This window comes from Ciona robusta, chromosome 10, assembly GCF_009617815.1.
Source record: "Ciona robusta chromosome 10, ASM961781v2".
Classification (NCBI taxonomy): domain Eukaryota; kingdom Metazoa; phylum Chordata; class Ascidiacea; order Phlebobranchia; family Cionidae; genus Ciona; species Ciona robusta.
Genome location: NC_143244.1, coordinates 8,158,349 through 8,178,795, shown reverse-complemented (window position 1 = coordinate 8,178,795; position 20,447 = coordinate 8,158,349). Strand labels below are relative to the sequence as shown.

At 38.4% G+C, this 20,447-nt stretch overlaps 4 protein-coding genes and 1 long non-coding RNA gene across 10 annotated transcripts; 3 read left to right on the top strand and 2 right to left on the bottom strand.

Annotated features, from left to right (window-relative positions):
* The first annotated feature begins 158 nt into the window (after positions 1-158).
* Positions 159-2,836, top strand: LOC149730445 (BTB/POZ domain-containing protein kctd15-like). 2 transcript variants are annotated; one of them, XM_089886039.1, is made up of 7 exons: positions 159-447; positions 688-788; positions 841-950; positions 1,098-1,245; positions 1,543-1,764; positions 2,190-2,384; positions 2,558-2,836. In XM_089886039.1, exons 1-7 carry the CDS (start codon positions 369-371, stop codon positions 2,738-2,740), a joined length of 1,038 nt encoding a protein of 345 aa, XP_089742165.1. In that variant the 5' UTR covers positions 159-368; the 3' UTR covers positions 2,741-2,836. The 2 variants fall into 2 exon arrangements, with proteins under 2 accessions (XP_089742165.1, XP_089742164.1); XM_089886038.1 differs by having other exon boundaries at positions 838-950.
* Positions 2,837-2,970: 134 nt separating this feature from the next.
* Positions 2,971-5,182, top strand: LOC149730444 (conserved oligomeric Golgi complex subunit 8-like). The gene has a single exon (XM_089886013.1). The coding sequence runs from the start codon at positions 3,407-3,409 to the stop codon at positions 5,093-5,095; it is 1,689 nt and encodes a 562-aa protein (XP_089742139.1). The 5' UTR covers positions 2,971-3,406; the 3' UTR covers positions 5,096-5,182.
* LOC149730442 (ras-associated and pleckstrin homology domains-containing protein 1-like) lies at positions 5,143-14,582 on the bottom strand. Of its 4 annotated transcripts, XM_089885996.1 has the most exons (21): positions 14,422-14,582; positions 13,980-14,073; positions 13,539-13,625; positions 12,987-13,054; positions 11,829-12,002; positions 11,467-11,703; positions 11,137-11,409; positions 10,928-11,005; positions 10,433-10,592; positions 10,001-10,122; positions 9,476-9,544; positions 8,979-9,137; positions 8,445-8,552; positions 8,057-8,155; positions 7,655-7,754; positions 7,283-7,416; positions 6,959-7,072; positions 6,712-6,748; positions 6,179-6,654; positions 5,852-5,937; positions 5,143-5,442 (listed from the first exon to the last, which is right to left on the bottom strand). In XM_089885996.1, the coding sequence occupies exons 1-21, from the start codon at positions 14,479-14,481 to the stop codon at positions 5,367-5,369; spliced, it is 2,811 nt and encodes a 936-aa protein (XP_089742122.1). In that variant the 5' UTR covers positions 14,482-14,582; the 3' UTR covers positions 5,143-5,366. The 4 variants fall into 4 exon arrangements, with proteins under 4 accessions (XP_089742122.1, XP_089742124.1, XP_089742123.1 ...); XM_089885998.1 differs by lacking the exon at positions 11,467-11,703; XM_089885997.1 differs by lacking the exon at positions 13,539-13,625.
* Positions 8,453-9,774, top strand: LOC149730443 (uncharacterized). Its single transcript, XR_016385798.1, has 2 exons — positions 8,453-8,579; positions 8,870-9,774. It is a non-coding gene; the product is annotated as an uncharacterized LOC149730443 (long non-coding RNA).
* Positions 14,583-15,687: 1,105 nt separating the features above from the next.
* Positions 15,688-19,892, bottom strand: LOC149730441 (serine/threonine-protein kinase 17A-like). Of its 2 annotated transcripts, XM_089886015.1 has the most exons (8): positions 19,723-19,892; positions 19,156-19,368; positions 18,864-19,005; positions 18,279-18,405; positions 17,968-18,016; positions 17,412-17,591; positions 16,272-16,871; positions 15,688-16,217 (listed from the first exon to the last, which is right to left on the bottom strand). In XM_089886015.1, the coding sequence occupies exons 1-8, from the start codon at positions 19,830-19,832 to the stop codon at positions 16,061-16,063; spliced, it is 1,578 nt and encodes a 525-aa protein (XP_089742141.1). In that variant the 5' UTR covers positions 19,833-19,892; the 3' UTR covers positions 15,688-16,060. The 2 variants fall into 2 exon arrangements, with proteins under 2 accessions (XP_089742141.1, XP_089742140.1); XM_089886014.1 differs by having other exon boundaries at positions 15,688-16,871.
* Positions 19,893-20,447: the final 555 nt, after the last annotated feature.

Below are 20,447 nucleotides of genomic sequence, written 5' to 3'. Positions count from 1 at the left end.
CATCGTGTGAATATATTAGCGTAAGCACTTTGTCTTCTCAGCTAAATAGCCGTGGGGTTTACGAGGAAATACCCTCGGGCGGTGGAAGGTTGTAATATCTTGCAGTCCAACAGCAATATCATGGTTTTGTTTCACATATACCACATATATATTTGCCATTACATAATGATTCTTGTGTATACAATGTCGTGCAATTATTAACTTCGTGAGCGACTTGGTATTAGTAGAGTAATGGCCGCATCGCTTCCAGCTATAAATGAAATGAGGCAACGATAAAATAAGACCTTGGGCCATGGTTGTCACTCACTACACTGCAAGGATGATGTTTCGTGGTTCGTTGTAACTTAGTTGTTGTGTATGAGGTAAATATGAAACGCAGTCAGGATAAGAAGATACATTTCGCCGATGGTCCTTCAATAGTGGGGGTAGCCAGCCCTGCGGTTCCAGGTCAGTGGTTACGCGGTGTATAGCGATCGAATATTATAAGTTATGACGTCATAATGAGGTATAGTCAACCGGATGTGAGGTAATAGGGAACTGCTATTAGATACTGATGGGTGATTTCCCTGAATCGTTATTAACGACGTCAATAATAGCTGATGTTGTTGATGACGTCATAATAGAAACGGCGGTGACGCCACAGTAGATGCAACAGAGGTATTGTTACGTCATAACCACCATTCACAGGTTCGATCCACCAAAACATCCAATACCCGCTGAAGAAGAAGTTGAGACACGCGATATCCGCTCCTCCCATGCCAGAACATGACGGTAGAAGGATAACGAAGGTAGGGTTATTACGTCATAGTGCATGTTGTTATGACGTCACAATGTTAGCAGAGAACGGACAAACCACCGACATCGAACGACACTCGACCACCGCGTACGCCTCCCGATATCCGATACAATCAACCTAACATACGAACCACACCTAACCATGAACAACCTACGTAAGTATTGCGGTGCATACGTCACTTACTACGTCATTAACTATATATCTACGTCACTAACTATAACTATACGTCATTAACTAAAGCTACGCCACTAACTATAACTACGTCACCAACTATAACAACGTCACTAACTACGTCACACAGGTTAGCAGGGGTACCGAAGGCAGCTGTACCAAGTAGATACGCCGCACCTGTTCATATAGACGTGGGCGGCCACATATATACGTCGTCCTTGGAAACTTTAACAAAGTTCCCGGATTCCAAACTCGGGAGGTTGTTTAGTGGAGCGGAGGTAAGACTGTAAAATCTACGTGTTTGTAGTACATGCATATATGTCCACCACGGTGGCAGCGTCTAGGCTCGAACCCGTTACCCCCGTATCTAGTTTACCTATATTTCCTAATCGTGTTTCTAACAATTAACAACGCGCTTTTACAGTCGTAAACCTACGGGTATATAATTCTGTAATTATTATAAATGGAACATGTCCCATCTTACCCCATTTATACTAAACCATCTTAACCTTTATCAATATAAATACATCACCCACACAAGTACACAAACATGTATTCACCTGTCCATTTTACAGCCGATCGTCCTCGACACATTGAAACAACATTACTTCATCGATCGAGACGGAAACATGTTTCGTCACATCCTCAACTTCCTACGAACCTCCAACCTTGCGTTACCCGATGATTTCCATGAACTGGATCAACTCTTGCAGGAAGCAAGATTCTTTGAGTTGAAACTCATGGTGGGACAACTTGAGCAGTTCAAGGAGAGCAGACGGGTTTCGAAGACGCATAAAGTGAGTAGAGAGTGTTAAATATATGAAACTTGTTTATATTATCTAACACGATCACGAAAATACATTCATAAGCTGTTAGCGACAATATGACATTCGACATGCCATGGAAAACTATTTCTGAGAGCATGTCAGTTAGAAAATTGTTTTTAATTATTGCACGTTCTAATATTTACTGTTTTCTTCTTCCCATAATAAAAGTAATTTATTCTAATTAACTCAAACTCACCGTAAGTTGGATTTACAGTCATGCGTATTTCATTTGTATTCTCTCCATATTACGTTTAAACGGCTGTCGTTTTGCTGCTAATTCTCTTTTCTTCGTTGTTTTGCTTAATGATGGTCTGTAATTGAAGATATTTAAGTTATGTCTATCGTAAATATTGGTTGTTTCAATTCACCTCCATTATGCTGATAAACTTCCACAGGATTGCGTTGTCATTCGTACCGTACCCGACCTTGGTGAGAGAATTTGTCTCGGTGGGAACAAATCAATCATCGCCTCCATTTTCCCGGAAGTATATGACGTCATCACATCAGCTGATAAATGCACTTGGAACCAAGATCCTACCCACGTGATTCGGTTCCCCATCAACGCGTTTTGTCAAATCAACTCAATCAAGGTTGTGTGTTATATATGAATGAAACTTGTTTGAGGGCAACGACACAGTTCTTATACAACGGCGTTCTGTTTTCCTTCCAAGTTACCACGTATTGTATGGCTGATAATTTCGACAACCAAATAGTGCCAACCACTGTGCCATAGTTACTTTATTAACACCATCATACACCACAGGTGCTGGAAACCTTCCTTAGTTCTGGCTTCTCCATCCTCGCGGCGTCAGGTGGCGGTAGTGAGTCGTCATCGCATTTCACTGAGTGGGTTGTAGCTCGCCCACGTCATAATCATGATGACGTCATCAATGCCACGTCTTCAACCTTAACCAATAAGAACTCAAAACTTAATTCGAAGACATGAAGATATTGCTGATCAGTGTTGTGACGTAATTATGATGACGTTTCAGTGTGATGACGTTTATATAATTTGTGAATTCGATTAAATTTGTTGCTTGGGTCTAAGAGTTTTTTTATTAAGATAAAATTAGAACAAATTATCAACCACAGTTGAATTATCAACCGTATGGAATATTATACCAAATATTTATGGTTCAGAGACCGGTAATGGCGGTTTTATTTCGATTGTGCTTTAAAAATACTTTAGTAATGAATACGTGTAGGTTTGTTTACAAATTCAAAGTTAGAACGTGAGTTTACGTTGTTATTGACGTAGCGAGTATATAACTGACTGCAGAATGTAAAAAAGGTCGTTTAGTGGTTGAAAATTAATAATAAGATGATGACGTTACGGTATAGGGTTAGGCGCTTGCATCGTAACCAGAGAATATTGGGTTCGATACTCAACCCTGGTACCATTGCAAACGTGTGTTCTTGGGCAAGATACTAAACGACGATTGCTCCAACCCAGTGGTCACTAATGGGTTGTACAAATTGTCAGCCATACATAAAAAAATCACCCGCAAAGTTTAAGTGGGCGCAAGGTTTATGTGTAGTTGCTGCCCTGTGTTAAGAACAAGTTACTTTCATACATTTATCGAACAGGCAACAACATTATAGTTGGTTAAACATGGATCAGGTTTCCCCCCACGTCGACATAGATGATGAAAGTATCCTCACCTCAATATTTAAGAACGATTTCAATGATGAAGAAATTATCAACCCTGAGTTTTTCAAATATTTGTCAACTTTATGTACGTTCGATGTTGGCAGGTTGGCCCACGAACCCGTGAGGTTGGATGCGGAGAAACAAGGTGTGTTGGAAAGCACGCAGAACCTTGCGTTTCATAACTACAAGACTTTCATACGAACCGCTAAATGTTCCAAAGATATTTACGATGATTTCAGTTTAGTCGAGACTCGATTACAAGGTCTTATTGAAAAGATGCCGCAGTTCGCTGATCGGGGCGGCCAATTCATAAAGGAAGCAACCGACATTGTTTCTGTGCGGCAAGCTAACTCGCTCACATTAACGCGACACACTGGGTTGTTGGAGATATTAGAAATACCACAACTCATGGACACTTGTGTAAGAAACCAATATTATGAAGATGCATTGGAATTAATGTTCTTCGTGAAAAGATTCGGGAAGAAATTGTTCGTGAGTGATATCCCAGCTTTGAACACGGTGATTGGTGACGTGCAACGAACCACACAACTCATGTTGGAGCAATTATTGAACCAACTCCATTCAACTTTATCTCTGCCCGCTTGTCTCAAAACTGTCGGCTTCATTCGAAGGTTGGATTGCTTCAGTGAAGTTGAACTGAGGGTGAAGTTTCTCCAAGCGAGGAATTCATGGTTGGATGGTTTGTTGGCTGCAGTGCCATCTGGTGGTGGGGAGTTGGAGGCGTTCGAACGAATAACGAAAATCATTGAAGTGTGTCGAGTTCATCTGTTCGATATCGTGACACAGTATCGAGCGATATTCACCGACGATATGGACGTTTATCTTTTCAATAAAACTGAAGATGCATCGAGTGCGAATATATTTTACTGCTGGATGAATTACAGGGTCAACTGTTTCCTTAAATCTTTGGATGAAAGTTTAGAGATCGGCGTTGGGACCAGACTTGATTCACTACTGGGACAATGTATGTACTTTGGGCAATCTTTTAGCAGAGTTGGCGCTGACTTTCGAAACTTACTGATTAAAAAGTTTCACAAAGTTTATTTAAAGATCTTCACGGAAGGCATCGAGGTTTCCACCCAACATTTTCACACCAACATGATGTCGTATTCATTCACAGCAACTACAAGGTTTGATAAAACAATTGAACGAGCGACAAGCGTCGATAAAAGTGAAGCACCCCCAGTACAGTTGCTGGAGTATCCACCATTAGCTGAATATGTGAACAATGTGTTAGGTTTGTTTAATAACTTCCGCGTTGGATGTCCAGTGTTCATGTTGGTTGACATACCGATGTTACTGGATGCTTCGTTGGTCAAAGTGGCGGAATCCATTGCAATGTTTTATAAAACTGAGGAATCTGGTTTTAGTGAGCGGGAACTTTCGTGCTTTGTTTTATTTTGTGATGTTTTCAAAGACACAGTGATTCCACATCTAAACTCGTGTCTCGTTAATTTGTTTCCAAATAATTCAATGACGGAATTGCTTGGTTCCACCTCGGTTTCACTCCGATCCTGTGGTGACGTCATCGTTATCGGGAATATATTGCCAAAGTTCCCCGAACCCAATGTTGAAGAAACTCTGGCAAAGACACCCGACCCCCCCGTTGTTGTTGACGGTCAAACATAACGCGGGTCTATTTTATTTGTAAGATGGTTTGTAAATACACATTAATATTATTTCTATAAAGAGTTTAATAAACATATTTAACGAGGATTTTGTTGATCGATATGGGTATGATTGGATAAAGAACCATCAAGTTACGACATTCACTGTATATTTAATCCAGATTACATGTTGACATATTTACACATAGAATGGAACATCTAAAAACAAGTATAGTGCAAGTAACAGTGCATTGCACATGGATAAGTGTCAGGATGAGCTGCCATGCAAATATTCAACGTTTCTTTGATGAGAGTCGCGTGCCAGCGTTTCTACGAGGAGGAGGTGGGGCTCGCTTACCAAGCCCAAACCTGTATAATCATCATGTTTAATAAGCACCCATGTTTAGTAATTGCAGGGGAGGCAGAGATGCGATGAAGTTGTATAAGCTTTGGCATCAAGAAGTAAACGCACGAAAATATATAGAAATGGGAAAAGTTTTTTGAAAAATCACCGCGAATCAAATTCATGCAGAACACATGGTTTGGGGTTTAACAACATTTGATAAAAAACACACATTTTGTAAAATGGCAAGAAGTAGAACTGAAAATTCATATTTTATTTATAACTATTACAGCAGTTTTTGATATTTCAACTTAAAAAGTGTTAATCTGATATGCACACGCACCTCAAATGTTGAGTGATTAAAACAGACGATACCAGAGTTAGCCACTCCATATTTAACCTTACGGTATCCAACATTAATTACCCAATATTTACCTCATCGGTGATTTTGATTTAATTTGCGAAAGAATATTCTTGGTTGGAAGATTTGAACCGTCCTCGTTAACACCGGCGAATGATTCCTTTCAATATATTTGTTGTTACTATCATAATATAATACATGAATCAAGGATTTCTGGTCAGTTATGACACCAACATAGTTGTATCTTACACACGAGCTGCCATGTTTGCACTGAAACATATTTGTATTATCGTCTGGCAATTGTTGATTTTTATGTTTCGTCTGTCATACAACAACACACAACAACCGTCAGATGATTTGTTACACTTTTATAATAATCATAATATTTCCCAAACATTCACCTTTAGATGTTGCACGAATGGTGGGGGTGGGGGGAAGTCGTCCGATGAATAAGTTAAGTTGGAATAATAACATGTGAGGGGCGAGGGTTTGAATGGGGGCGGGGGTTGGAAGAGTGGGGGGTCGTCCTCTAGAGAATCGTGTCGTGGGAGGTGGTTGTTGTTGTTGCTGTAATTATGTTTCTGTGGCAGCGGGGGCGGGGGTTTCTTGGAGGGTTTAAGGGGGGGTGGGGGCGGCATTGATGTCGCTGGGGGAGGAGGGGGCATTGACATGGTAGGTGGGGGTGGCATTCCCCCTGCTGGAGGGGGTGGTGGGGGTAGGGGGTCCCCGTACGACATGAATGTGGGTTTGTTGCCTGGTGGAGGAGGAGGGGGGTAATATTGGGTGTCCATGGGTGGCGGGGGCATGTCGTATTCACCCATGGGTGGGGGTGGGGGGAGATCTTCCGCTGGTGGGGGAATGGGGGGTGATGGTGGAGCTGCAACCAAAGTATTTATGTGGTTAAGTAGGTGGAACATAGAAACAATATAAATACCTTGTGTTTGTTGGGTTGGTTCAGGCATCTCATCCTCCTGTAAATACAAGATGTTTGGTTAAATATAAGTGTTGGGTATTGTGACCAAAGGATATCGGGTTCAAGGCTCATTGCTGCCACTGCTTAATAATAAGTTGTAGAATCCCGGGTGTTGGGGTGACGGGTCAACTCTGACCTTAATCCCAGAATTATCCTCTTACAAGAACTGCACCCATATGGTGACCCATATAGACCACAACCCTCCCACCTGTTGGTCCTCCTCAAGGTCCCACCAATTCGTCGACTTCTTGTTGGGTTTCCACACGGATTTTGCTCGAGTTACGTTGGATTGATTCCGATCTTCGGTGTGGACTTGTGTGGTCTGGATGTCAACAACAATAAACAATAATAGGGATGAGATACAAACAAGCATACAGCTAAAAGCATGCGATCAATAATAAAGGTGAAATATCATTTTAGTTTTTGAATGTTTCTTATGTTTGACAACTATGGGTTAAGTTTACTGCATTTCACCAGCGTCACCCCAGATTTTACTAAAAATTCAAAAACATGACGGCCACGCACACATTACCTCAGTAGGCAGAGGAGCGCCGGCCTCGGCTCGCTTCCACGCTCCTTCGAATATATTCTTAACCCCCATGCCCCTCGTTGGGTTACTTGGTTTGTTGTGATCGACTTTCTTTGGGGATTTATTCGTCGCAGATTCTATGGAGGATAAGCTTTGTATTGTAGTGTGTTGTGTTGGCCATTTAACGAAGATTAATCCAACTCAATTGTTACTAATCGAAAGCAATCATTCACAAAGTTACAAACATGGTAACTTGTAAACGGGCACGAGGTGTATGAAACAGAACTGTATGTTATAACGACGAGGTGTATGTTATAACGACTGTCGTTGCCCCGCCATGCAAGGATAAACAAGTTACACACATAGGTTACTGACCCATCTGTTGTTGTCTGAACGCGAAATGCGATGCAACGACCGATTGCGACTTCATGTCTTCGTTCGTCTTCTCGTAATTATCGAGTAATTGTTTCCCGTACTGTAACACATAACTCATCATAACCCATGCAACCCCTGATTCGGTAAAAATCACCAACAATTTCGAAGAAAACTTGTGTGGACCGTTTGTAATAAATATTACCATATAGTTTATAAAGAGCAGTACTCAAAACAAAAAACATATTATAGACGTAAAAAAGAAAATTGTTAAAAAACTATCCCATGTGCAAAAATGAATTTCCAATCCAGCATATGCCAACTCTCCTCCAACCCCCACAACAAACACCCCCTTTACCCCCACCCCCCTTTACCCCCCAACCCCCCTTTACCCCTACAACCCACCTTAGCGAGTCGTATACCAACCGTCCACCTCATCAAGGATTTAAAATCTTCACAACAAAGATATTTTATGTGCTTCGATTTTATCTGGAACTCTGGTCTCTAGATGGTGATAAAGAGCATTATAATACAACGAACACACATATACATAGACAGGAACGTACTTTCCAAATCTGGCTTTAAATCCTAAGCTAGAACCTCACCCATATAGAATACAACATACTAAACCATCGCCCATATATGTAATGTATTACTAACACCTGGTTACCAAAATACTCACAACTTTCCATGCATTTAAATCTAACAATACAAGAGGATAATGATGTTTTTATAATAATTACCTAAATCTATTGTTCGCACACAATCAACAATAATTATGACATCACAATACCTTTAGTGCGAACCCATAATCAAACGGAGATTTAAATCTTTTCTTCCAACCACGTCCGAGGTATAATAACGATTGTTCGAACATAATGAGACAAGTGAGGTCGGAAACCTTAATTGTTACGTCATAATACATCAGGTTTGTGTTACGGAATATTTAAGAAAATATTGGTTTGCAATGAAATCAAAACCATTTGCATTTTTACCAACGATACTATAGTTATATCGGTTCGCAAACATTTACGTGCAAAACATTTGGAAATACTAACGGGATGATCGCAAAACAAGCGATATAAGAATCCCGAAACTTTATTACTAAAGCTGCTGCAAGGACATCAGGGCAACTTACATTTTGATAAGTACCGACTCACTTAGTTACATAATCATATACTTTCGTGAATAACTAAACCAATCTTTGTTTTAAAACAGTTTTCCTACTTGTGTGAAATATGAGGACACAGCATTACTTGGAAGCAAACACAACAACTACATTACGTGGAGCCACACACATGATATATCACAAGCAACCACAACCCACCTTCTTCCCTTTCTTAGGTTCCCCACCCTTGCTAACATACAACCCCGATGAACGTAACACACAATATTTACGCGACCATGACTTTCCTTCACTTTTAATATGAAGGAAGCCCTCAACTTCTGGCACGCCTGAACTTGGACCTTTGCCCGAGAAAAACTCCTGGGGAAAAATGTTTTATTAGAAAAACGATCATAATATGTAATAATTATTATACAAGTTACATCAGTAATAACATGAACATCTGGCACAACTAGCAGGGGTTGAAACTCTTGGGTTAAAAATATACAAGAGGTTAAACAAGCATTATAACACGATGAACATGTTAATAATGTTATAATGATTTTATTTAAAGTGTTGAATTAGTTGGTTATTATTTTGCGCATTACAAAGGCATGGCTAATATACATGTTATGTCTGGTGTAATTTATTGAGGATTATAATATTTCGATTTGTGTGTTGACATTTCATTTGGTTAAAATAAAAATTGAAATATTCACCTCAAGTAATGTCTGCTTATGTCGTTCTTGCATTTGATCCTGGTTGTCCGATTGGCTTAACAGGTAATGCTGGGACATAAACATAATTATTCGATAACAGATGTTTCAGCAAGTCTATTCAGTCTTTTCACTGATAATGCAACAGAAACATCTGTTGTTGTTTGATGAGTAAATTGCTTCATTAAAATAAATTACAACCAGATGATAATAAAGTAATTAATTATGACTAATTATAATTGCAACCAAACCAACCCAATACACAACATATGATGCCCCTCGTGTTTGAAAGAAACCTCCAACCCATCTCAGGAAGTTTCAGACTTACAACAGGGTATGTATGTTACAGCAGAACCAACACAAGAAAAAGGTCTAAATTGAACTTATAAGTCGCAAATGACTCTCTTAAGGAAGCCAGGACTTTTTCTTAGGTCAGAGTCAATCAGACACTTTTTTCTGATAGACAAAATATCAAACTCCACATCAGCGACCACCTAACATAAATATGTTGATTCATAAATAAGTTACCTGCGGATTTTTAAACAAAGCATATTTATCTTTACGTTCCACAAATCGAAGTTGGTTGGTCGTATCTCGCGTCCAATGCGTCATAATCTCGCAAGGTTTCTCGTGTTCTTCGAACATTCGGTCTAATCATACAGATCTTAAGCAAAGTTGTTCATTTTGTAATCTTTAATATTGCGTTAAATTTAGGAAACAGACCAAGCAAGGGGAAACAGCCAAGATATTATATATATATATAAAAAGAACACTTTATATAAAGTAAGTAAGATATTGGTATTTAGTAGAGTGGGGTAAGATGAGACACCTTTAACGCATAATATCCAAATATCCTGATCGTGTTTTAAAATTAACAACAGTCTATGGGAGTTGTGAGGATACGTTTTTTTATTTATATAGTGTCCCATCTTTCCCCACCTTATATACCCCCAAACTCACCCATAAACAAACTGGGCAATTCTTCAATAAGCGCCCAGTTAGATGACGTGTCATAATGATTCTTCTCGATCAATTGTTTCATCACAACACGAACTGTCATCCGTTCGTCGATCACAACCGTCTTCGAACTATCGTCCTTGTTGTAGACTTTCACCACAAACTAAACATAATCTTGTTCACCCCAAGTTGAATATTATTAACCGGGTGCTTCTTATATTATCTACGTCACCTTAAATATCACGACAAACCTCCGTCAATGCAACCATGACAGGGCATTGGTTGGGTGTTTACATTGTAACTGAGGTCATATATGTACTTGGGCAAGAAACAGCAATTGCTTCAACTCAGTGGCCACTAATGGGTTGTACCACACTAGATGTTGGGGTAACAGGTCAATTCTGGCCTATATCCCACGTTCCAAGACATGCCTTACTGTACGATCTCACCCAAATAGAACACACACTGTTACAAAGATGATTATGACATCACACCCACCTTTTGTATCCTTGCTTCTTTCATCTTTTCAAGAGCTTCTCGCATTTTCTCCGACTTTATCCGCTCTTCTCTTTCCTCCTGTGACATCATAGTAGAATAACAATCGCATATTCATGATGTCATAACACCAGGTTTTACGAATATGTTGAAACAACAAAATTAACTTAAAATAACATAAACAAACCAAGAACATGCAATGGTTGACTTACAACCGACATTTCAGCTCCGTCCAAATTCTCAACAAGGTTTAATTTTTCCTCAAGTTTTGAGATGTCGTCGTAAACGAGTTTGTTTGTTTCGGAAGCGGGACCTGTTACGTTAGGACCCATTATGTTGGGACCCATATTGGGACCGGAAGTTTCTGAATCTACATCTGACACGGACGATGTTGTCGTCGTTACGCTGATGTTGTCTATTTGTGTTGGAGGTTCATCAGGTGTTGGATCTTTATGTGGATGTGTATCCTCCATATGATGAACATGCTAAGAACACATTATCATGCAACCATCATATCCACCATGTATATAATGTTCACTTACTGGTTTCGGGGGCGGTTTGGGTTTCTTGGGGAGGGGGGGTTTGAATGTTGGTTCTTGTGGGGTGGGGGGTGTGTTATTGTGTGTGGGGGGTGTTGGGGGTTTGTTGGGGATGGGGGGTGTTGGGGGTTTGTTGGGGTTGGGGGGTGTGTATTTGTTGGACGGATATGTGGCAGGTATTGGGGTGGCAGGTGGCGATTGACACAACGAGTTAACGAGTCCATCGAGTTCAAGCAGAACCTTCATTCGAACGAAGAAATAAAATATGACATGCTCAACATAAAGATAACATAAATAAAACATAAAAATGAAAACCAAAAATATAACATAGAAATAACACAAACTTATACACAACAATAAGTTACCGGAGACAACGTCGCGAGTTCTTCCTCCGTTATCCCGGGTTGTTTCGATTGTTCTTGCTCGATATCGTTCGTTAAACCCTCCAGTGAAATATCTTCGTTGTCGTCGTGGTAATTAACGAACCCTCCGTGGGTGAAACTCTTCTCACCTTGCCCCGCTCGCTTGAGGGTGTTGAACTGGGTGAGGGAAAAGTGGGGTCAATATACGACATACAGTATGTATGTACACATACATGTCAACATATATTGTTAAACTGGGCAATGGTACGTGTAAGTGACAACACTGTTACTGTTAACACAAATATTACATTTGATTTGTTGGGATGTTGTTCATTACACATGTTGCATGTATTATATATTGATCAACTACAAATATGTTTATTATGATAAAGTTAATTCAATATCTATCATTATATTGTTAATATCGATATTTATATAATGTTGGGATGATGACTTAAATTACATCTTGTTGAACTGGAACACAATGCTTCATGATATAATGTATTTATGTGTTATATTAGAGTATGTACGTATCATTCATATAATGTTAAACTGGAACAACATTTGATCAACTGTGGTGATAAATAATAATATTATTGTTGTCCCTAACAATTATAATATCGTGGGGATTATGTTGATACTTTTGATCAATACGTTGTATATCATGTACCATGCATACACATGAGATGTTGTTCACTGCTACACCGTGTATAACATACGCATGGACTTCACCTTACAAGGTAAACAATGAATAAAATCTGAATAATCTTTACAATATTTGCCCAACAAATATGATGTAACATTCCGAACCACTTTCTCCCATATTGAATTTATTAGAATATTTATTCCATTACAAACATGAGGTAACATTACAATCCACACCCTGACAATATGTTAACGTCTATATTATATTAACAATTGTTGCTTTGCTGTTAATTAGTTTTGTATAAACCATACTATTATAATTTGTTTGTAAAAAGGTTTTGTAAGATGATGGCAAATTATATTTAAACTACACAAGCCTCATAACTGCAGTATGTTTGCAAGTCTGATTTCAAATTTACATATATTTAAATATTTCTGCCAAAAAATACATTAACTTCCGTAAGTTTTACCAAACTAATTGTTGACACAATAACATAATTATGACATCACACTCACCTTTTGACCCCCGTCATCGAAATCTCTCGGCAAACTATCTCGACCTGTATTGCTTGGTTTGTTGGTATCTGGGGAATGGAATGTTCCTTTGGTTCAAACGTTGCTACCATGTTTGGGGTAATTGAATAAAACCAAACAAAGCAGAAGTCACTATTATGCTGCGCGAGCCATATGTTCTACAACATCTGGCTTGTAGATAAATCCAAGCAGGGTTGTTCATTCGCGACAATCAACCAATATAAAGAGCAAACATTCAAAACACTTGTTTTTTAAAATAGTTGCTTATTCAGTGAAATGGCGTATCACGGCTCTTACAAAAATACACCAACAGATAGTGGGGTGTGATGCCATTCATTATGGTTTAAGTAATGAAAGTATTTGATATTTATTTGTCTCGCAACACTGGGTTCCCTCGTAAATGGGTGTCTATGACATCATAATGTTAAATATATTCCAACAATATTATGACTTCCACGTGTTACATCACAATTGATATTATGATGTCACAATCATTGAAGGAAACAACAACAATAGCCATTGTTACACACAAACCTTCAATTGTCTGACTCGCTAAATTTTCTTCAAATAAACAAAGATCATCGAGCATTGAATTAAGGTCGATGTCTTCTTTGTGGGGAACTATGGACATTATGACATCATAAGTGATCGTTACTTGATATATGTAATGGGGGGATTACCCTGATTGAATACTATTCAATAAACACGGTGACTGACTCTGTATACAGCTGTAGCAGGCGACACAGTTATTGGATGCCAGCTTCGTAAACGTCAGCTGGTTCAGGTATTTTTTACAACATGGCGTTTACAAACTAAGAAATAAACCTTTGTCTTCATTAAAATTGGTGTCAAAATATCTTTGCGTAAATAAGTGGCAGATAAATTTGGTATCAATAACTCATATAACCTGGTTATAATTCAATAATAATTATTGTTTGAGCAACAATTCCTTCTGTGACATCATAAGCAACTTACTTTGTGGAGGAGGCTTGTTTGCGATTGGTTTATTTGGGGGCGGGGGAGGATGGGACGGTTGGGTTGGTTTGGTTGGTGGGCCATCTTCAAGTTGCTGGGAAAACAAAATGTAAGAATTATAAACGAAAACTTTAATTATCGAATGAAACACAAATCGTTGTTCATGATACAAGAATCCAAGTTATTATGACGTAAACAATCGTTACATTACCCATGATAAACATGCGGAACTTCCACCAATGTTTCCACAGATTAAGTTGGATACATTAGTATCGCTCCCGTGTGCACGACCGATAAAGCTGTTTCACCCCATTGCGGGTAAACAGCGACTTGGGGCAAATATGGTAAGCTGCAGTTATACTGCTGGTGTATTCATACACCTCATGCTCACTTCGATACACATGGCGTATCCATACACCTCATGCTCGCTGTCGAGACATACCTGCGTCAAACCCTCAAGTTCACCAAGCAGATCTCCCAATACGTCATCAAGGTTATCCATGATGTCACTGATGATGTCACAAATACATTAAATGGAAACACACCGTAAAGATACAAACACTGTCAAGAGAAATAAAACGTCAACAATCATAAAATATCTCAAACGCTAAGAAGTTATAGTGAAGAATCCTCCCCCACGTTATCCCCTAACTACCAACCTCTAACACTTTCCCCCTAATATGTAACGTATATACAAGACGATTCTTCACTAGGGCCATAACTGCTACATTTATTTTACAGTAGGTTCTATTAAACTTACTTAAAAATAAATGCTTTTAAGTAACATATTCTAAAAATCTAAAACCTTACCCTACAACATTACTATATGTGACATGACATATATAACTGCCTCCACAGGAAAATGGTCAGCCATCTATACCGGAAGTTACCTCATTAACCATATGACGTCACGAAATGTTAACATTGGCAACATAGACTGTCGGCCATACTTGATGTTTATGAACAAAAAAGGGCGTGTTGACTTTATGATAGATAGTTACATCTGTTTAGTATTACACAATATACGCGCTTGAAGGAATAGAACCCAGATATCTTATCACGGGCGTGGTCTAACTGGCTGTTCCCGAATATATTAAGTAAGTTGCCGAATTAAAGTTGATTGAAAGTTCACCCAGTTTTATAATTTAATAATGATACTCTACCGCCACTGTGTGGACGGTTGCATTTAGAATACCTGCCACACAAGGACGCTACATACGTAAATAATGTAGTCGTATCGGGAAGTAATGTATTTTAAAATATTAAACGTTTTCACAAAACTATGTGTTGAATATTACTTCATAAAATGCGAGGTTTAATCTAATTTCGAATACCTTAAATAACATCCTGATTAAAACAAAGTTTGATATCTCAACCGAAATATTTGTGAATGAGGTATTCATATTAACCAATGAGATAAATTGGTTTTAATCTCTTCATATTAACTTTATTATACCATGTTGGTGTTACCTGCATTGCCCAACACATAATGTATGTCATAAGTTTGCTTACCCGAGCACCACAACAATGGCAACATCAAGTTTCGAACCCAGTATCCTCTGTTGAGCATTCTTACCCCAAACTGTCAACCTAAACCTATATCATGTCACATGTAGTCAAACTGCTAGCTACCCAATTACATGGCTGGTTATCCATTGTGACCTCATAGTAGTTTCTATGATATCATAGATCACATTATCACACCACAAGATTTAAATATAAATTTAATGTCATCACACAAAGTTAGTTGTAATAAACCCACTCAATGCCAGCATTAAGTTTGGTGGAAAAATATCAACAACCCTGCGCGTGTGTGTGGGGTAAAACTGGAATGTGCGAAAAGTAAAAATCAATAAAACTCGCAATCGGTGAATAATGTCAGCGGATTAAAAAATAAACAATCAGGAAAATCACTTTGGTTTGCGAACACGTGTTTAATAGGGTGGGGGTAGCTCTACGTGTTTCATAAAAAAGTTACTAATTTTGGACGAATGTCATTATTGTGCAATATGTTGAAATAATAAATAGTTCGTAATAAATTGAACATTTTTACCAAATATTTTGCGAACATTGCCGGCAAATTAAGTAGCTTGCGTCGATGTTGTCGCAGAGGTATATACATGGACAGTGTTCGAATCACTTTTAATAAAATCACACCTTCGACGTTTAGTGCTTTGTTTTGGGGAAACTGGAAACAACTTCGATTGTTCTTCATGTTGGGTGGGTGGTTTGTCGTGGGTTGGGGGGCTGAGTGATTTTGGGGGGATGAGTGAGTTTGGGGGGCTGAGTGAGTTTGGGGGGCTGAGTGAGTTTGGGGGGCTGAGTGAATTCTCCTTATCCTCATGAGTGGTACGCAACTCACCAGCTTTGGTGGAATGAAGCAAGTTGCTATTCATGTCTGTTCCATTTCCGTTAACTGTAGTGGTGGCATTGGATCCAGTGTTGCCAGTTTCAGAGTTGCCAGATCCAGTGTTGCCGGATCCAGTGTTGCCAGATCCAGTGTTGCCAGATTCAGTGTTGCCAGATTCAGTGTTGCCGGATCCAGTGTTGCCAGATCCAGTAATGTCAGATTCAGTGTTGCCGGATTCAGTGTTGCCGGATTCAGTGTTGCCGGATTCAGTGTTGCCGGATTCAGTGTTGCTGGATCCAGTGTTGCCAGATCCAGTGTTGCCAGATCCAGTGTTGCCAGATTCAGTGTTGCCAGATTCCGTGTTGCCAGATTCCGTGTTGCCAGATTCAGTGTTGCCAGATCCAGTGTTGCCAGATCCAGTGTTGCCAGACACAACATCTACGGGAAACACTTCATCTTGTATCGGTAGAATATTATCTCGTGGATGAACGGATCCGACCAACCACGGGTGTTGCAGACATTCCCGCGCGTTTATTCGCATCCTGCGTTAAACAGGATATGATGTCATAAAGCGCCATAGTAAATGGTGTGATGTCATAATATCCTCTGCCACATTCCCACACATTACTTAACCAACTAAATATTTAAATAAAGTTTTACCAAAAAAATTACAAAATTTATCAAAACATTATAAATTCCAATATTGTGTAATACTAATAATATACCCTGGTAATGTATCACCAATCTGCAGACAAAATGTTAGCAACATAAAATTAATATTTTATTTTAGCAACATAAGCTAATGTTAAACAGATTACAAAACACACACAACAATTGCTTCAGTTCGCCAACCAAACAGCTGTTTCTAATAATACGCCTCGTAACAACTGTGGGGGGCCGACACAAAAGCTATCTATATTTAAACATTATGTTTGGCATTATGGTAGTAACATCATATGCCACAACAGAAGCAGAATAAAACTTCATTATATATTTTAACGTATAAAGCCAATGTGTGTAACTTTTACATCAGAAGAAACATAATGTATGACAACAACGTTATATCGACCAACAACACTTACGATGGATCTCGTTGTAACATCTTTGTCATGAGGTCTTTACACGCTGCGTTCTTCGATTTAAACAAATCATCGGGAAAGTCGAGAACCCCCGTTGTCACGTTCATTAATGTCTCGTTCTTATTATCGCCCAAGAAAGGTGAGACTCCCGTCAACATCACGTAACAAACCACGCCTAATGACCTATAATGATGTCATGATGATGTCATAATGTAAACAATGGGTTGTAACAATGTCCATTATTGACATCACACACAAGTAACAACCATTAACAAGTTGATTCAAAGTGACCAACCAACTAACTATAATGTTAAAGATGATTGAACAGGAAGATGGAAATTTTATTAAAAGAAATAAAACTTTATTCAAAACAAAATATTACTCTTCGGGAAATATTTGTAGGAAAATAAATAAATGGAAACTATTAAGTTTGAATATTGTACAGTAAGCCTGCACACCAATGTATTGTAAAACTATGGTTGCAATATTTTAATACAATTTATATTTTATTAAAACTTTTCTTTGCAATAAAACTTAAATTAAATATTAATAACCGTACCAGATATCGGTCAACGTGCTGATTGGTTCAAAATTCAAGACTTCAGGAGCTGCAACAGTAATTATGATGTCATAATAACAAGCACATAAATGCCAATCATGCATTATGATGTCATAAGTCATTATTGAGTCATAAAGGTTTCAATAAAAGACCGATGCTGCCATTTTAGGCGAATACAATTCACTTAGCAAATTATTCGTTAGACTTTTTTGTCAGTTATGTTTCTTATTCTTGATCATAAGAACCAGGTCCATTGGTTCTTTAAGCCATAGGAATCATTTCATTGCAGTTACTGAAGCATAACCACTCACCAACATAATCGGGCGTGCCAAGAATTTCACGAATCTCAATTTCTTGAGCGAGGATCTTTGACAAACCGAAGTCGACCAACTTAATATCGCCGTCCACTCCTCCCTCGGTAAGGAGAATGTTCTGTGGCTGTGACACATCATGTGTCATAATGGATATTTATATCTATTATGATGTCATCAAGCATTACTTTTACATTATTCACCAATATCTTGCATGGAGGCAACTTCAATCAAGTAGCATAACAATGATTGTATGTAACTTATTTATCCTCACATGGCGGGGCAACGACAGTCGTTATAACACGGGTGTTCTGTTTCATACACCTCGTGCCAGCTTACAAGTTACCACGTATGTAACTTATTTATCCTCACATGGCGGGGCAACGACAGTCGTTATAACACAGGTGTTCTGTTTTATACACCTCGTGCCCGCTTACAAGTTACCACGTATGTAACGTGGGTGATTGTTTTTCTGTATGGCTGACAATTCAAACAACCCATTAGTGACCACTGGGTTGGAGCAATTGCCGTTAAGTGTCTTGCCACACATACGACAACAATGGCAGCAAAATTAAGCAAACACACCTTAAGATCAAGATGCACGATGTTGTTTGAATGAAGGAAATCAACAGCCTCCAATATTTGTTGCAACAATCTTCTCGTCGTTGTTTCATTGAACGGATCTTTCACTCCGATGCAATGATCGAAAATCTCGCCACCAGCAGCGCTGTAGACAATTATGATGTCATAATAACAGCTTTATAATCATAACATGGTATTTAAATTAAACAATCTAGTTATTTGTAGTTAAATATGTTCAACTACGAACTTTATTAATATAATTTATTACATAACATATCATTTGTTTGATACTTACTATTCCAATATAAGAGTGACTTCAGTTGTTGTTTCATAAACTTTATATAAATTGATCAGATGTGGATGATGGGTGCTTATTTCAAGCACAGCGATCTCATGGAAAATATCCGGCGTGCAATCGCGACAGTGACGTCGTTTACGGATGCATTTCGCGGCAAATCTTCGGCCGCTTGATTTCTCGACACATTTCTTCACGACAGCAAACTTTCCTCTGTGAGTCATACAAGTGATTATGACATCATAGAGTGAACAAAATGGTGATTATGTTATAACAATAAAGTATTGACCGGTGTAATTAAGATTGACACATTATGACATAATATTAATAATGATTATGTTTCAAATCCCATTATGATGTCACTATATAGGGGAGTGGTAACACAATCGGAAGAATATTGACTGTATATACATAACAAGTCATATCGCAAATTAAATATAAAAAAGGAGAAGTTTTAACTAATTTATTTTATAAATATAATTATTTGACAAAATAAATTAAATTAACATTAAAAGTTCCATCAGGTTATTTTATATTAAACATAGATATTATGACATCACAACGAACCTTCCGATTGTATCTTCAATATTGAAGAAGTTTTGCCACGGTTCAGTGATTATCCTCGTCCTGATGTCGGTTAAACTTCCCGATCGACGAGGATTTGATGAAAAAGGCATCGAAAGCTAACCTAACACACTATGGGGGTGGAATATATAGGTTGGGGGGTTGGGTCAACATTTATTAACAATAACCCTAACAATTAACTTATTGAAACTAAACTATATTTCCAATCAGCCTAACATTTTATATATTTTTATTTTGAACAAATACAAATACTTTTCTGCTAGTGAACTCATAACTACCCTATAACCTAACAATCAATTAAAACCAAAGGTCCAAAACTAGATTTTCAATCGGGCTACCGTTTTATATTTTATTACAAATACAAATACTTTGCTGCTAGTGTAGAATCCTCCCCCCTATGTCCCTGCTATAGAATCTAGACTACAAACCTTCAACCCATAATAACTACTATAACCTCTAACACTTTCCACCAGCCTGCGAACTTTAACGTTGTGGAGGATTCCTTTTTAGTGAAAATTTCCCCCCAAAACCGAAACTACACCCTAACGTTCAGCCTGTTGTGTAACGTTGCGGAAGATTCTTCACTGGCGCCACGGTTGTTAATAAATAAATATATTCTTAAGCAGCCAACAACGTACACGGTAACTACAAACAAATCAGATTTTTTTACTTTCACTTTCAAACGCAATAAATCTAGAAGCGAAACA

Bases quoted from the DNA above. Each gene is read 5' to 3' on its own strand.
- LOC149730445 (XM_089886038.1), top strand. From the start codon at position 369: ATGAAACGCAGTCAGGATAAGAAGATACATTTCGCCGATGGTCCTTCA. The intron at 448-687 runs GTCAGTGGTTAC...CACCATTCACAG, and splicing joins AGCCAGCCCTGCGGTTCCAG to GTTCGATCCACCAAAACATC. The intron at 2,385-2,557 runs GTTGTGTGTTAT...CATACACCACAG, and splicing joins GTCAAATCAACTCAATCAAG to GTGCTGGAAACCTTCCTTAG.
- LOC149730442 (XM_089885996.1), bottom strand. From the start codon at position 14,481: ATGGATAACCTTGATGACGTATTGGGAGATCTGCTTGGTGAACTTGAG. The intron at 13,055-13,538 runs GTTTGTGTGTAA...TCCATTCCCCAG, and splicing joins AGCGAGTCAGACAATTGAAG to ATACCAACAAACCAAGCAAT. The intron at 12,003-12,986 runs GTGAGTGTGATG...TCCCTCACCCAG, and splicing joins TCGATGACGGGGGTCAAAAG to TTCAACACCCTCAAGCGAGC.
- LOC149730444 (XM_089886013.1), top strand. From the start codon at position 3,407: ATGGATCAGGTTTCCCCCCACGTCGACATAGATGATGAAAGTATCCTC.
- LOC149730441 (XM_089886014.1), bottom strand. From the start codon at position 19,832: ATGCCTTTTTCATCAAATCCTCGTCGATCGGGAAGTTTAACCGACATC. The intron at 19,369-19,722 runs GTTCGTTGTGAT...TATGACTCACAG, and splicing joins ATTGAAGATACAATCGGAAG to AGGAAAGTTTGCTGTCGTGA. The intron at 18,017-18,278 runs GTGAGTGGTTAT...TTACTGTTGCAG, and splicing joins TGGCACGCCCGATTATGTTG to CTCCTGAAGTCTTGAATTTT.